Source organism: Barbus barbus (assembly GCF_936440315.1).
Source record: "Barbus barbus genome assembly, chromosome: 39".
Taxonomy (NCBI): domain Eukaryota; kingdom Metazoa; phylum Chordata; class Actinopteri; order Cypriniformes; family Cyprinidae; genus Barbus; species Barbus barbus.
This window is the reverse complement of record NC_136717.1, coordinates 4515355-4531737: the sequence shown is the minus strand read 5'-3', so window position 1 is coordinate 4531737 and position 16383 is coordinate 4515355. Positions and strand designations below refer to the sequence as shown.

At 36.3% G+C, this 16383-nt stretch overlaps 1 protein-coding gene and 1 long non-coding RNA gene across 2 annotated transcripts; both read left to right on the top strand.

The window, feature by feature from the left end:
- Window positions 1-310: 310 nt before the first annotated feature.
- Window positions 311-1231, top strand: LOC306858962. The gene is made up of 3 exons (XR_013783263.1): window positions 311-420; window positions 519-609; window positions 1143-1231. It is a non-coding gene; the product is annotated as an uncharacterized lncRNA (long non-coding RNA).
- A 46-nt stretch (window positions 1232-1277) lies between these two features.
- Window positions 1278-16046, top strand: LOC306858516 (uncharacterized protein; the record flags this gene model as incomplete). Its single annotated transcript, XM_079399081.1, has 3 exons — window positions 1278-1466; window positions 1574-1674; window positions 14459-16046. 3 exons carry the CDS (start codon window positions 1278-1280, stop codon window positions 16044-16046), a joined length of 1878 nt encoding a protein of 625 aa, XP_079255207.1.
- Between the last annotated feature and the right edge of the window lie 337 nt (window positions 16047-16383).

Here is a 16383-nt window from a genome sequence, read left to right as displayed (position 1 = left end):
CCTATAAGGTGCAATAGCATTTAATATCTCCAACCATACAGTGTTTAATGATTCAAAATGTTGTTCGACATCTAAATCAGATACTAAAAACTCAAGGGATACAGAAGAACTGATATCATTGTATCGTTCAGTAAAGGCCTCACAGAATCGTGGTGAATACACTCGGACTTGTCTTATATCAGAGGCAGTTATATGAGGGATTGCGGGAAGAGACATTTTAAACATGATAGGAAAATGATCAGAAATAGGGTCACATGGAGATGTATACCAAAGAAGCTTTATGGAATATACATTCTGCCAGTACCAGTGTGAGAAAATGGCCAGTGTAGAGCACTTCACCTGCCCAGCATGTACACCCAACACCCTTGCTCTTTGTGCAGATGGCAACAGAAAACTATACCGATTTCGTCAGTCAAAAGGGTTAGTTGTTTTACACTTGTAATTATTTTACTTAATGTAAAATTAACAGAACAAATAATGTCTGACACTCAACATAATCTTTTTCTTATTCTATTAAGGTCAGAAGAACTATATTTTGATGGTACCTTCATTGCCAAGGACACTGATGTACACCATTTTGTTGATGAGATCAGGAGTAAAATGAAAAGTGTTAGTAAAATATATAATGTTTGATTTTGATAAAAGTATGATTGTTGCTTTATTAAATAGTTAATGTATCCTTCAAGACCAGTTGGTGTAAGCTTATATAATACAGAATAGCATCTTAGTTTGTTACGAAAATTCTGAGCAATATGTTGCAGTCTTCCGACCAATCTTGTGTTGAGGTTTGGAATTAGATACATGGTATGTGTGGTGGCACTCAAAGCAATTAGTTTAGTAACTTGGTCATTCGTCTTATAATAGCAGATCTCTAATAGATAGTGACTGAGCATGCAGTTTGTTACCTTGCCTTTCATCTAGCTTGTGTAGATGGAGTAGAGAAAGGGGAAGATGCATTTTCTGAAGCTCCCTGAGCACTGACTGAATATAATAACCTTTAGTAGTAGTTTGAAAGTAAACCTTCATTGTTTCAAATAATTACAGTGATGGTGTGTATTGGTGTGATGTAACCCGACTCATCCTGATAGATGAACTAACTAGTTACAACTTTTAGTTTTAACCAGAATTGTTTTGTCATGCAGACTGCTGGCAGAGGGATCTGTGGAGCCAGTCAGTGGTCTGCTGCACGTGAAACTGCCAGAAGAGCAAGCAAACTGGATGAAGAGGGTCTTGAGGTGGTTGTCTGCAGACCCGGACTACTACTCAAGGCTCTTAACATGTACAGGGGGGAAATATTCGCCTATCCACTGTACCTGCAGAAGGAGCTCCAAGCAGCCACAAATGGACAGTTCTATTGCACGGATATTGCATGCAGAGAAGTTGGCAGTCTCCACGTTGGAACTCAGACCTTTACTGCAGATGAGACCATTCCTTTCTGTCATGCATGCCAAGGCTCATTCAACCAAGTGTGAGGTACTTCATATTCTTAATCATACCGTTTGAAATTGTATTTTTATTACTTATATAATGCACTGTATAAGATTAAAATATAAGTGCCTCACTGATTTATTAGATAATCTGGAGTGGCAAAAATCAGGAAGGTGCTGGCACAACTGCAGGGGAGGAGGTTGAAATGGTAAACAGCTACCTGTCTCGTTGTGCCCTCACAACCAAGTACATGACAAAATCTGGTAATTGTTGGTTATTAATATTATTTTTGAACACCTTTCCTTTATTAATCTTTTTATTATTGTTATTCTTTCTGTCAAAAACTTTGTCTGAGATCGCATAAGAGAAAGCTGTAAATATTCTTATATGACAGTACATTAATAAAAATGCATTACATCTCTCTTAAATTAAAACGTAATGGTCAATGTGTGGATGAACTGAAATACCATAATTTTACTGTTTATTCTACAATTTTTGTGCAGCGACGATTCTTTTGAGAGAAAATATTAAAATTGTCCCATATCTGTTGCTGTTTGGGTCTGCACTTTCAAATAATCAAATTATACAAAAATACAATGTTTATTTTAATTTCTCAATTTCTCTTGCTGACTGCTACACTGAGGATTTACTTCCTTATTCTTTATTAGGACAAGTCATTTTGACCTTTAGGTCTTCATCAAGCCTACACCACTTGTGAGACAGGGTGATGTATTTAAAGGCTCTTAAGCAGCTGAGTAGGAGTTCTTGAAATAAAGAACAAGGGAGACAATCTTTTGTGTGTGGGTGTCTTCCTAACATCTTATACTGTACCTTCATAAGCCGACTTTCTGAATCTCAATTTTTGCACCCAGCACTAGGTTTTGGGAGGTACATACACTACTTCTGTTTTGCCTGCTGTTTAGAATGTACAGGTCAAATTTGTATTGAAGAGATGTTATTTATGTGATTTCAGAATCCAGCAACATCCTCACGTGTGTGCGCGTGTGTGCGCGTGTGTGTGTCCGTCCATGTGTGTGTGGGTGGTGAGGCCCTTTTAGTTGCAAACAAGAAAGACTGCTTGTATTAAAAACCAGTTACACATTTTTAAGATTAAACAGGCAGAGGGTGTGTGACATACTTTAAAACAGGATACGTCTGTGCCAGGATAACATCTGCATATGACTTGACCCATAGGATCTAAACAAGGGAGTTAAATGTGAACACTACCCACTACTCATGGTAGAAGAGGTCTCAAACATGCAAAATGCCAAAATCTTCTCGGTGCTAGATGCCAAACAAGGGTTCTGCATAATGAAATTTAATGCATATAAAACACTCACAGGAAGGTACAGTTTCCTACATTTGATGAACATTGTAGATAATATATTAGCATTGGGAGAAACAATACAAGAACATGATTGCAGAATCAAAAAACTCCAATGAATGAGGTAAGTTTATTTAAGGTTTGGGTAACACAATTATGTTACCCAAGTTAAAGTCAGTTCATCATTGATTCAGTGATGTCATTACCCAGTTCAGGTCTCTTCAAATATACTATTGCCAGAAATTAAACGTCCCCAAATGATCAGAATGGGCAGTTGTGTGTGCCTTTACTCTGATTAATATAACAAGCATACAAAGCACTTTATAAAGAAGTGATAAACACCAGTGTAAAGCAAATCAAACAAGGATTATTTTATATGAAACATGATACCAATAAGATGCTGAGGCATGAAGCTTGGACACTGCTACCTGTAGATCTGGTGTGACCATTGGTGGACAAGTGGGGGGTTCAACCTGAGCTGATGAGGGTTCACCGAATTGTTTGGCAGCACCTTGTGCAGTCCAGCCTACATTGTAGAAGTACAGAATTGTTTAGAAAACACTGATCAGTCTATTTTCACAATTTTATGACATTATATAGACTAAAAATCTAATTGATTAATCAAGAAAATAAATTCAACAAAAAATATAGCAAGTTGCAGTTGTAATAGCAACCAGAGATGTGTATAGACCTAACAAGCGTTGATTGTTTTACCAAACTACTTCTACCAAGCAGTACTGATTTATCAGGGGAATGGTCCTAAGACATGTGATGGATGTTTAAGATAGTCTGGTGGTCGGGTGGTTGACCAATTATGCCACTTTTTCTACTGGATTTGTACAATTAAAATTATGGCATGGGTAATTACCTTGTCTCTCAATTCAATGTCATAGTTTATGCTATAAACAAACAAATGATAAAATACAGGCTAGCGAAAAAAAGGAAAGCCGTGGTCACACTATTTTGAACATGCAACGGCCACAATATAATGTCACGCTCTGCAGCATCTTTTAAAAAAATTAAATTTAACACATAAATAGCAATACATCTAAAATGTAAAAACATACAATCTACTCTACTTTCCTGCAGCACTGCAGTTTTAAATTTATGCACTTTTAATTCAGCTACGAGGTCATACTGTGATCATGTATTGATCTGATGTTGATCATGTCATAGGAGTTCGCAGGTCAGAGTTAATGTGCATGAAGCACTAGGTTTGGGGCCAAGTGCTGTTTTAGGGTGTTGCCTTCACTTCATTTCAAATGTGTGGATGAAATAAGGCAGCATATCTGCATGCATTTGTAAAACAATTGCAAAATCTGGATCGTCTGGTGTGTGCATTCTACTCTATTTAAGATTAAAATGAAAACCAAGCAAATACAGTTATTACAATGTTATTTTATTGATACTTAAAAGTAAGTAGCTAAATAGCTATCTAGGCAGCTTTTAACCTCTCCCAATTAGTTTCAGTTGTAAGCCAAATGCATCAATGAAAAAAAAAAAAAAGTGCTTACTTGAGTGAAGCTAAGACAGTGAAGCTTTAGAAGAAGCTCTTAAAAGAGCTGTTGTTTTTCATACAAATACACTAGGTGGAGGTAGGTAACACTAACAGGGAAGGGTGGTGTGTAAGAACAGCTGTTGGACAAAGGAAAACCAAATCAGTTAACTGTCTTGCAGCAAGGCTTACTGGATTAGTCATATTATGCAACCCGGTTGTATTATACATGCAGAACTGCAACAAAATAAAGAAGGTAATTGCGATGCTGTTATTGCACAATGCATATTCAGCATGTAAACTGCATGAATGAACTACTGTTCCAATGTAATTTTTTTGGGGGGGGGATTTTGGAGAATGCACTAAATCGCTTCTATTTGGCCCGTAGGGAGTTGTTGGCCTTGAGAAAATTATCGCCCCTGCTGGTACTCTATTAGTAACTTCACCTTCATGCATGTGTGTGATTTTCACGCCTAGAGGAGGCAAAGCGTGACACTTACACGCATCCTCGTGTGGACCAGCGTGTCTTCCACACGCTTTGGCGTGATACCGGGTTGCAGTGTACAAATTTTGGAAATATTGTTTTTCTGCTTTTTCAGTTAAAATTAATCTAATGATAATTCTGAATGTGAAAGAAATAATTATGGCATCCTCAACTTAATGAATGTGAAACTTTGGATAAGTTTGAAGTGTAGACGTTATATGTGTAATAGTTATTAGGTAATATGTGACACTAAAACACTAGACTCACTTTTTGTTTTGATACATCATGTGTCTTCAGGCCTGAATTCATGTGTCATTTATTCTTATGAACTTACACAATGTTGAAAGCTGCAGTGGCTGATCCAATCATACACACAATTATTCAGTATTTTTAATTAATCCAACTAAACCCTAACCCTACAACAAAACTTGGTGCCACGTTGTCTGTGAACAATCCCCAGAGCCAGTGTTTTTCAAACCTGGTCCTAACAATGCACATTTGGTATGTCTCCCTTATCTAACACACCCATTTCATGTTCTGGATTTTCTTGTAATGCGCTGATGAGTTGAATCAGGTGTGTTTGATTAGGGAGACATTGAAAATATGCAGCGTTGGGGGTTCTTCAGGAACATGTTTTGAAATGCACTGCCCTAAGCCACAACTAATACTCAGAACTTATATACTTGAATACTTGCAGAACGGGGGCATATTAGAGAATCTTAAGATATGATAATCGAATTTAGGATTTTTCACAAATTCATACTAGAGAAGCAAATCTTGATTTAGGATTCTTATCTTATCTTACAAAAAGTTATGGTCTAGTTAGGAAATCTTAAACCGCTCAATCGAGTTCAATAACTGTCTCGTCTGTTAGCAAGCAACCAACTACACGGAAGTGGCTGCTGAGGTGAACTATGGTTAGACTATGGTTAGTGTAGTGACCATACTTCCTCTTTTTCCTGGACATGTCCAGGCCAGGATTTCTAAATTGCCGGATTTGGGGTTTGTTATGCTATTGTTTTCATACCTGCAAAAGGTAATGACTGAAAAAAGATGTTTGACAAATAAAGTGCAGGCATTGTACATAATCAACCAATGACTTTTGGTCAAAGCAATACAAACACACATATACATAATGTTTGACGACTGTAGAGAGCGTAGGTGTGTTGGACTTGAAGCGGCGCGGCGCAGACCGATCAGTGTAGGACATCAGAGAACCATGAGACCTGTAGAGAGCAGATGCTCCTGATGCTTTCCAATCGCTCTCACGGTACTTTGATGTCATACACCGATCGGCCTGTGCAGCGCCGCTTCAAGTATAACACACCTGACGTCAAAAGGAAAACAAAAGCCAAAATGCAGACATTTTAGGCAATTTAGAAGTCCTGGCCAGGACATGTCCTGGAAAAAGAAGAAGTATGGTCACCCTAGTGTAGCAAAACCATGGTTAATTTGTGGTTACCACGGTTTAACGATAGTAAACATGTTTTGTTTTTTTGGTTTGATTTTGTAGTAAAACCATGGTAAATTTTTATAAGGGGTTGGCCCCCGTAATGTTGGTCACAACTGGTGCATTGCTATATATACTGTAGTATTTATGTGTCTATATGTAGCACTGTGGTCCTGTGAGGCGAGACATTTGTATGTCTGCACATATAGCGTAATGACAATAAAGAACTTGAACATTATTTGTCTCCACCCAAAGTCTCTCCACCATCAAACGTTGCTTCTCTTCATCTTGTATAAAGGGCTACTGTAATGAGTTTTTTACAGTTGGATTTCAAAAAGGCTTGAAGTAAGACACTAGTTGGGTTATCCTAAAGTTAAAACAGTTTTTAGGATTTTTTTTTTTTTCCTATAGATAATGCACTTAGGAAATGTTGTTTGTCAATAGCTTTCATCCTAAATGAGGTCCTAACTGAAATAGTCATGGTTAAATAACAGGTAAGATAGGATTCTAAAGGTAAGATCTTTCTGTAATACGCCCACAGGCCTCTGGCTACCGTTGCAACAAAGACAAATCATAAAGATGAGACTGTTTTACAACCCAAATGAATTTAGAGAGACTTTTCCTCTCACTTTTTTCATTAGTGAAACAGACACATGATGCCCATAAAAATGATTTCTCTCCATTAATTCATAGCTAAACTACTGTTAATGAACATGCATTCTCTGTTATTACTGTGTTATGTGTTGTCTTTTGTATTGTTTACTGTTTATGCATGCCTTATGATAGAAATATCAGATAATGTAACCTTATTGGTAAAATAAAATAATCCTTGTTTGATTTGCTTTACACTGGTGTTTATCACTTCTTTATAAAGTGCTTTGTATGCTTGTTATATTAATCAGAGTAAAGGCACACACAACCGCCCATTCTGATCATTTGGGGACATTTAATTTCTGGCAGTAGTATATTTGAAGAGACCTGAACTGAACTGGATAGTGACATCACTGAATCAATGATGAACTGACTTTAACTGAAAAATTGACTGTTTACTGTTGTCTTTTTAGAGCGTGGTATTTACAGCAGGACTGAATTTTGTTTGCATTGACACTATTTTCACTATTTCACTATTTATTGTATAAAGATCTATATAAATAAAGGTAACTTGACTTGATCATGCAAATGAGTAAGCTTCCAAACAAATAAGCTTTTTCCAACATTAAATGCATTTTTTTTAAAATTGGTAATTGCATTGGTAATTAACTATCAACATGAATTACTGACCACAAACACAATACTGACTGTCTGAATTATCAATACAACAGAATAAAATATTTTAAGCATCAATCATGATATTGAGAAGCACTTATGATGTTTTTATTGCCTAAAACCAGTGAATTAGTGCTCTAAGAACAACATGTGAAAACCACAAAGGGATAATTAATGACAGCCTTTGTTCGCTTTGGCATTGTGTGTGTGTGTGCGTGCGAGTGTGTGTGTGTGTGTGTGTGTGTGTGTGCGTGCGTGTGCGTGCATGCGTGGGTGGGTAGGCCCTTTTAGTTGCAAACAAGAAAGACTGCTTGTATTAAAAACCAGTTACACATTTTTAAGATTAAACAGGCAGAGGGTGTGTGACATACTTTAAAACAGGATACTTCTGTGCCAGGATAACATCTGCATATGACTTGACCCATGGGATCTAAACAAGGGAGTTAAATGTGAACACTACCCACTACTCATGGTAGAAGAGGTCTCAAACATGCAAAATGACAAAATCTTCTCGGTGCTAGATGCCAATCAAGGGTTCTGCATAATGAAATTTAATGCATATAAAACACTCACAGGAAGGTACAGTTTCCTACATTTGATGAACATTGTAGATAATATATTAGCATTGGGAGAAACAATACAAGAACATGATTGCAGAATCAAAAAACGCCTGCATGAGTGAACTCAAATTAATGAGGTAAGTCTATTTAAGGTTTGGGTAACACAATTATATTACAAGTTCCATTTGTGTGTACTATAAGCATTAATGCATTAAATATGAAATATGTTCTGTTAAAATATAAAAGATGTGTTATTATCCTCCTCTTAAGTTTTTTTTTAACAGTCCCTGATGTTTATGTTAGTGTTAACTTATACAAAATTTTTTTTATAAGTATTTGTTATATTATTAAGTAAGTTGTCTGTGTTAGAGACAGCTATGGTCTCATAATTGTTGCAGTAAGGAGCAGCAAGTTAGAGTTAACTAGACTGGTTAAGTTGCCTGTGTGAAAATATTCATCATGCTCGTACATGTTTGAGCAGTTTGGTGTTATTCCAGGAGGTCAAAAGTCAAATGGGAAGTGAGAGACAGTATAGTTATCTAATCTTATACTATCCTTCAAAGACTCTGTGTGTGTGTGTGTGTGTGTGTGTGTGTGTGTGTGTATCCTCTCATATTTACTAATTAACTAATATTCATTTGACATACAGGTGCTGGTCATAAAATTAGAATATCATGAAAAAGTTGATTTATTTCAGTAATACCATTCAAAAAGTGAAACTTGTATATTAGATTCATTCATTACACACAGACTGATATATTTCAAATGTTTATTTCCTTTAATTTTGATGATTATAACTGACAACTAATGAAAGTCCCAAATTCAGTATCTCAGGAAATTAGAATATCAATTAAGACCAATGCAAAAAAAAATATTTTTAGAAATGTTGGCCAACTGAAAAGTATGAACATGAAACGTATGAGCATGTACAGCACTCAATAATTAGTTGGGGCTCCTTTGGCCTGGATTACTGCAGCAATGCGGCGTGGCATGGAGTCGATCAGTCTGTGGCACGGCTCAGGTGTTATGAGAGCCCATGTTGCTCTGATAGTGGCCTTCAGCTCTTCTGAATTGTTGGGTCTGGCGTATTGCATCTTCCTCTTCACAATACCCCATAGGTTTTCTATGGGGTTAAGGTCAGGCGAGTTTGCTGGCCAATCAAGAACAGGGATGCCATGGTCCTTAAACCAGGTACTGGTAGCTTTGGCAGTGTGTGCAGGTGCCAAGTCCTGTTGGAAAATTAAATCTGCATCTCCATAAAATTGGTCAGCAGCAGGAAGCATGAAGTGCTCTAAAACTTCCTGGTAGACGGCTGCGTTGACCTTGGACCTCAGAAAACACAATGGACCAACACCAGCAGATGACATGGCACCCCAAACCATCAATGACTGTGGAAACTTTACACTGGACCTCAAGCAACGTGGATTATGTGCCTCTCCTCTCTTCCTCCAGACTCTGGGACCTTGATTTCCAAAGGAAATGCAAAATTTACTTTCATCAGAGAACATAACTTTGGACCACTCAGCAGCAGTCCAGTCAAGACGCTTCTGACGCGGTCTCTTGTTCAAGAGTGGCTTGACACAAGGAATGCGACAGCTGAAACCCATGTCTTACATACGTCTGTGCGTGGTGGTTCTTGAAGCACTGACTCCAGCTGCAGTCCACTCTTTGTGAATCTCCCCCACATTTTTGAATGGGTTTTGTTTCACAATCCTCTCCAGGGTGCGGTTATCCCTATTGCTTGTACACTTTTTTCTACCACATCTTATCCTTCCCTTCGCCTCTCTATTAATGTGCTTGGACACAGAGCTCTGTGAACAGCCAGCCTCTTTAGCAATGACCTTTTGTGTCTTGCTCTCCTTGTGCAAGGTGTCAATGGTCGTCTCAGCAGTCTTCCCCATGATTGTGTAGCCTACAGAACTAGACTGAGAGACCATTTAAAGGCTTTTGCAGGTGTTTTGAGTTAATTAGCTGATTAGAGTGTGGCACCAGGGGTCTTCAATATTGAACATTTTCACAATATTCTAATTTTCTGAGATACTGAATTTGGGACTTTCATTAGTTGTCAGTTATAATCATCAAAATGAAAGGAAATAAACATTTGAAATATATCAGTCTGTGTGTAATGAATGAATCTAATATACAAGTTTCACTTTTTGAATGGTATTACTGAAATAAATCAACTTTTTCATGATATTCTAATTTTATGACCAGCACCTGTATATTATTTCTTTACATTTTCTGTTACTGTTTAATGTCGTGTTGTGTGCTGTTGTCTTCACAGCAATAAGGAATATTTCCTTCTCAACATTTTATATATATATATATATATATATATATATATATATATATATATATATATATATATATATATATATACACTTTGTTGTGCTATGAAGGCTATTTGATCAAATAATTTTGCTCTTCTGCTGTCCCTGTCTGGAACTGATTTATAACTTTTTGTTGAGGAGTAGAAGTTGTCTTGTCATGAATCTGAATTTAGTTCATTTTAATTATATTAATATTGTCAAAATGTTGTCAATTGTTCTTATGTAAGGACAATTAAAAGTGGAAGAAATTGAACAACATGAATTCTCATTTCAACGGCAGCAAAATATGTGGTTATTCATGTTTGTGCAGTATGTGCCTTTGTTCTTCCCCTTGACTCCACCCGCAGCATACAGCAGGATATATAAATGACATGAGTGTGTATAACTGTAAAGGACATCAGTGAATATCAACTTCATACAAAGAAACTTCTCAAGGTAAGGGAACTTTTTATGATTTTTCTTAAGGATGTAACAAGTATAATAAAAAAAAAAGACATGTTATTCTCATATAATTTGATCAAACTAAAAACCATTTTCATAATCTTAGATCAAATGTGCGTTTATTACGGGAGTTTTTAAATTAGGGTCTGAGGTTTCACCTTGAGCTATATGCTGGGTCCAACATTTGTGGCGTATTACTGAGTATTACTTATTTGTGACCCTGGACCACAAAACCAGTCATAAATCGCTCGGGTATATTTGTAGCAATAACCAAAAATACATTGTATGGGTTATCATTGTATAAATTATCCACTTTTCTTTTATGCCAAAAATCATTAGGATATTAAGTAAAGATCATGTTCCATGAAGATATTTTGTAAATTTCCTACCATAAATATACCAAAACTTAATTTTTGATTAGTAATATGCATTGCTAAGGACTTAATTTGGACAACTTTAAAGGCAATTTTCTCAATATTGAGATTTTTTTGCACCCTCAGATTCCAGATTTTCAAATAGTTGTATCTCGGCCAAATATTGTCCGATCCTAACAAACCACACATCAGTGGAAAGCTTATTTATTTTTGAAAAATTCACTAACTAAATACTCACTAAATATAATAATAATAATAATTTAATCATAAGCAAGAAAAAAAACTAATCCATAATGGAGAACACTGTTGTATATAGTGTTTTTGGTAACATGTTCTATGAAGCCCATATTTATAATACATTATAAGGGTATTCTTAAGGCATTATAATGAATGCATAATGCATTATAAAAACTTTATAATATGTTATATCGTCTTATAAATAATCATAACAACAATTTTAATACATTGTAATGCTGAAGCATTTGTGGGTATAACTTTTAAGATTATGATTATTTATAACAATGAACACCATATTAAATCTACTTTTACATTGATAATGGACTATAATATCTTGACATTATTTCAGATCTGAATAGTATCTTACTACAGTACATCTTGAAAGTGGTTAGGTGTGGAGTGTTATTTGAGTGTTCCCTGTGAGGCTAATATTAATTTTGATGAGCGCTAGTTAATAATTTCAACTGAAAAAAAAATCAATGTTTATATGTTAGGTTACATTTTATTTTGATGTCCCCTTATAGTCTATTGACTATAAGCAACTTTGCAACTACATGTCAGCTAACTCTCATTAGAGAATAATTAGGCTTAGGTTAAGGTTAGGGTAGGTAGATGTTGACGTATTTGCAAAGTTACTTATAGTCAGTTTTTCTGTTGAGGAACCATCAAAATAAAGTGTTAGCATATATTTAGCAGACATACTATTAATACTCTCATGACTGCTAGTTAACATGTAGTTGCAGAGTAACTTATCAACAAGCTCACACGTTTATGACAAGACAAAAATGAAAGTGTTGTTCCCGTCATTTTATTCAGACTGTTTAGATTCTAAATTACATTGAAAGCACATTTGGTTAAGAGGGACTTCAGCCAGTTAGGGTTGTCAAATCATATTTTCGTTAAAACGTTTTGTTCTAACACTCGACACAAAGGCTGGTGTGTAAAGAATATTAGTTTATATTTTAATTTAATAGCAAAAGTGCATCTCTCAATATTTAAATAAGTATAGTATTTATTTACATACATGAGCTGTTTTGCTGTAAGCAGGCTGGAGAGCAACAGTGAAGGTCTTCTGTGGGAACACATTCAGTCCAGCGATTACCATGAGTTCCGGGTGAGTTGAAATTTATGTGCTTTCTACAGGATGAAAATCCATGGCTAGGTGTGCACAGTGCACTACTCAATTTTAACCACAAGACACTCCTCCCTGCATTAAAATTGAGTAGTGCACACTAGCTTGTGTAACAAAAACATTTGTTATTGTCATAAAGTCAGAATTACCTCCTCTTCTAGGTTCACGAAACGGTTGTCCATAAAATGTGCTGTGATTACATCTGGGTTGTGCTGTTCTGTAAGTAATCGCAATGATTCCTGAATGCATCTGCTTTCTGAAGGCCAAATAAAGTGCTTTTGCTTTCGCATAGAAACACACAATGTCTCCCTGACATCGCTTCATCAACACTACTGTTGTTACTGAAACCATGCCTTCTTTCTTTGCGTGAACATTTGGGCGGCATTACGCAAATATTTCCACATCGTGACGTAGACATGTGGGGGCATGTTTGAATGAGCCATTTTAGGGGGGCGTGGCAGAGTCTTAACTTTGATAAAGAATATCTCTTTGGTTTTGAGACTTTAGTCTTTGCAACTTCAGGGATCTTATCTATACACAAGCAGCTTGTAACACTCCAAAGAGAAAGGAAAACTTGAAATCGCATCATATGACTTTAATAAATCTGTTTTGCACTAGGTACAAAAAAAAGTTCCTCTCAGGGCCTTTTTGACAAAAATGTCCCCATTGAAATCCATTAAAACTGCAATTTTTAATCACAGTGCCGTTTAACTGTAAAATGACGCAATTTCTGTTAATAGGCTTTCATTCTGTTGGCAAGGCTTAAAATTTTTATTTTTGAAATTATTTTACCAGATTTGTCATTTTTTTCAGGTTTGGTCTATAAAGGGTCTACAAAGCAAATGCTCACATTATTCCTGTTTTCTGCATATTATAGAGCCAACTGGATAAATAATGCAGCTATAATTGTGTGGGTGTGTTGGTATAGATGTAAGAGTGTGGTTTGTATGCGTGTCATACAAAAAAATGTATGGTGTTGTAATATTTGATAGAGAAAAACTCTACTGCAAATCACAAATCCAACTACTGTGTGCACCAGCTGAGTTTTGCTGGCATCTAATGGGGAAAGGTGGTGATGCGCCCAAACAAACTTTTACTGAAACCTCATTTTTTGAGATATCAACCTTATGACTGTTTTTTTTGACATGGACATTTTTATTCCACTATGGACCTACATGTAACTTTTTTTTATTGATGCACAAGGGTTAACAAACAGGAGGCCTATAACTATAAATGTTTAGAAAGGTCTAAGCCAAGGATTTATTATAAATTATGATTAAAAAATCTTTAATAGTAATTTCTTAATTACTTCCAGGAAATATTATGGATTCACTGAGAGAGAAAAAACTCCAGTACATTGGAGAAAAACTTAGCAAGAAGTATAATTTTTCCTATTTTTACCCGAAATAAGGTGTTGTGAGCATTAGTGAGTGCACAGATGTAATGCAATGTTTCATTCATACTGGTAGGACACTGGTGGGCACCCTCACACAGTAAATCCATAAGTGAAACTCATAGAAGTCAAAAATCATATGACATTCAAGGAAATCCCTAAAATGGATAAAGGCATACGCTATTGCTTTAACAATAAAATGCAGAAAGATACTTTTTAACTGATGAAGACAATAAACATATGATTGAGACCAAATGTTTTATCTCTGTTCTTCAAGCCATGTCTAGTATTTTTATATGAATAAAGTATATTTGTAATGAAATGCTAATTGACAGCCTTCATCACTCTCGAGTGATGTTATGAAATTAATTTGGGGCAAAAATGTCATTAAATGACAACAGGTTTGTAAACAGGCTCAAACCCATGTATGCGCGCTACTGTGGCAACTTTATCCATCGCGCAGACTGTATACTGACTGCAACTAATAGTCTTAAATTCTTGCTACATGAATATACTGAGAAACATTTGCCTTCTTATTTTACAGACAGCCACTTATTCCACCACGCAGATCAACTCTGATTCATCCAGGTCCTCCAAAACGAATCCGTCTACATACAGAAAGAAAAGTGTTTAATGAAAACGGGAAAGTCAGAAAATGGACTTATGGGAAAAAGGACACCAGTAAACCAAAAAAAATAGTTCTGCTGGTGGGAGAGACTGGAGCTGGGAAGACAACTCTCATCAACACCATGGTCAACTACTTACTGAAGGTGAAGTTTGAGGAAGAAATATGGTATGAAATCACAGAAGAAGAAGCTGGAGACCAATCAGAATCTCAAACCTCTGAAATCACCATGTATCAGGTCTGTCCTGTAGAGAGTCCCATATCTCTCACTATCATTGATACTCCAGGCTATGGAGACACTAGAGGACTGGACAAAGATCTGGAAGTTGCTGCAAATTTAGCAACTCTGTTTCAGAGCAGTGCTGGAGTTCGTGAAGTTGATGCCGTGTGTTTTGTGATTCAAGCATCTAAGAATCGTCTCTCAGACAGACAGCATTACATTATCAGTTCAATTCTGTCTTTGTTTGGAAAAGACATTGTGGACAACATTGTGTTTTTAATCACACACTCTGATGGTCTGCCACCCAAAAATGTTCTCAGTGCCATCAATAAAGTTAAAATCCCCTGCAAAAGAGACAAAAGTGGCCAACCTGTGCATTTCCTATTCAACAATCGGCAGGCTGATGCCCAAAACAATGAGAGCCGTTACCGTCGTGCTCAAATAGATGCTTGGGAAAGCAGCATGGCAGATATGGAGAAATTTCTTCAGTCTCTGGATGAAAAGAACAGAAAAAGTTTAGAGTTGACTTCAGATGTCCTCATTGAGCGCATTCGATTAGAAGCATTCATCTGCAACTTACAGCTGCGAGTTGAAGAGAAAGAGTCCAAGAAATCTGAAAAAATTCAGATTCAGGAGACAATGAAACTAAACAAGGAAAAGATTGACAGGGATGCAAACTTTAGCATTAGAGTCAAAAAGACAATCAAAGTGAAGGTGGCAATTGAAAGTGCTTCATGGAAAAACAGGAAGGTGACGATATGCACCGTCTGTGAGGAAAACTGTCATGAGTTTGACTGCTGGTGGGCTTCTGATCCCAGTAATTGTGAAGTCATGAAGAAAGGCTACTGCACTGTGTGCACTGGGAAGTGTCATCACAGCAAACACATCAAAGATAACAAGAAATATGTCATCAGCACCTCGAATGCTGTGATGCAATCAGAAGAATTAAAGAAGGAATATGAAAATGCTAAAGCCAAGAGGTTTTCTGTTGTAATGGATGATCTTGACAAAGATCTGCAGGAGCTTGAGGATCAAAAGTCAATTCTTCTGTTCAATGCTTACAAGACCATCAAGAATCTGTCTCAGATCGCATTAAAACCAGACTCTGCCTTCACTCTTCAGCATCTCGACTTCTTCATCCCCAGACTGAAGGAGGCTGGGAAAGAAAACTGGGTCAGAGAGCTTGAAGAAATGAGAAGAACCGCTGAAGCTGAGGAAGCAAATAAAGATGCTCTGAGTTATCTTAAAGCTGGTCTGACAAAACTTTTCCTCGGTATGAAAATCTGAGAAGACAAGAGATGAATCAATGAAAATAAATAAGACTCCTTAAAATTAGTATTCTGTACATCTGAAAATTAGAAATTTCATTTAATCATAGTATCAAGCTCTTTTAGTGTTTATTTAAAAGGCAAGCCACTCCAATCCAATCTGTTAGTTTATGAATCAATATCAGTAAATTTGAGGCTTACTAGATGGTTGCTATAGCAGAATTTTTTGCATCTATATTTTATCTACATCAGTGGCTCTTTAATTTTTTTTAGTCTTTATTGTTATTTCCATCAGATTGTCTGTCTTTCTCTACATCAAAATTCTTGTTTAATAAAATAACTAATAAATATATAAA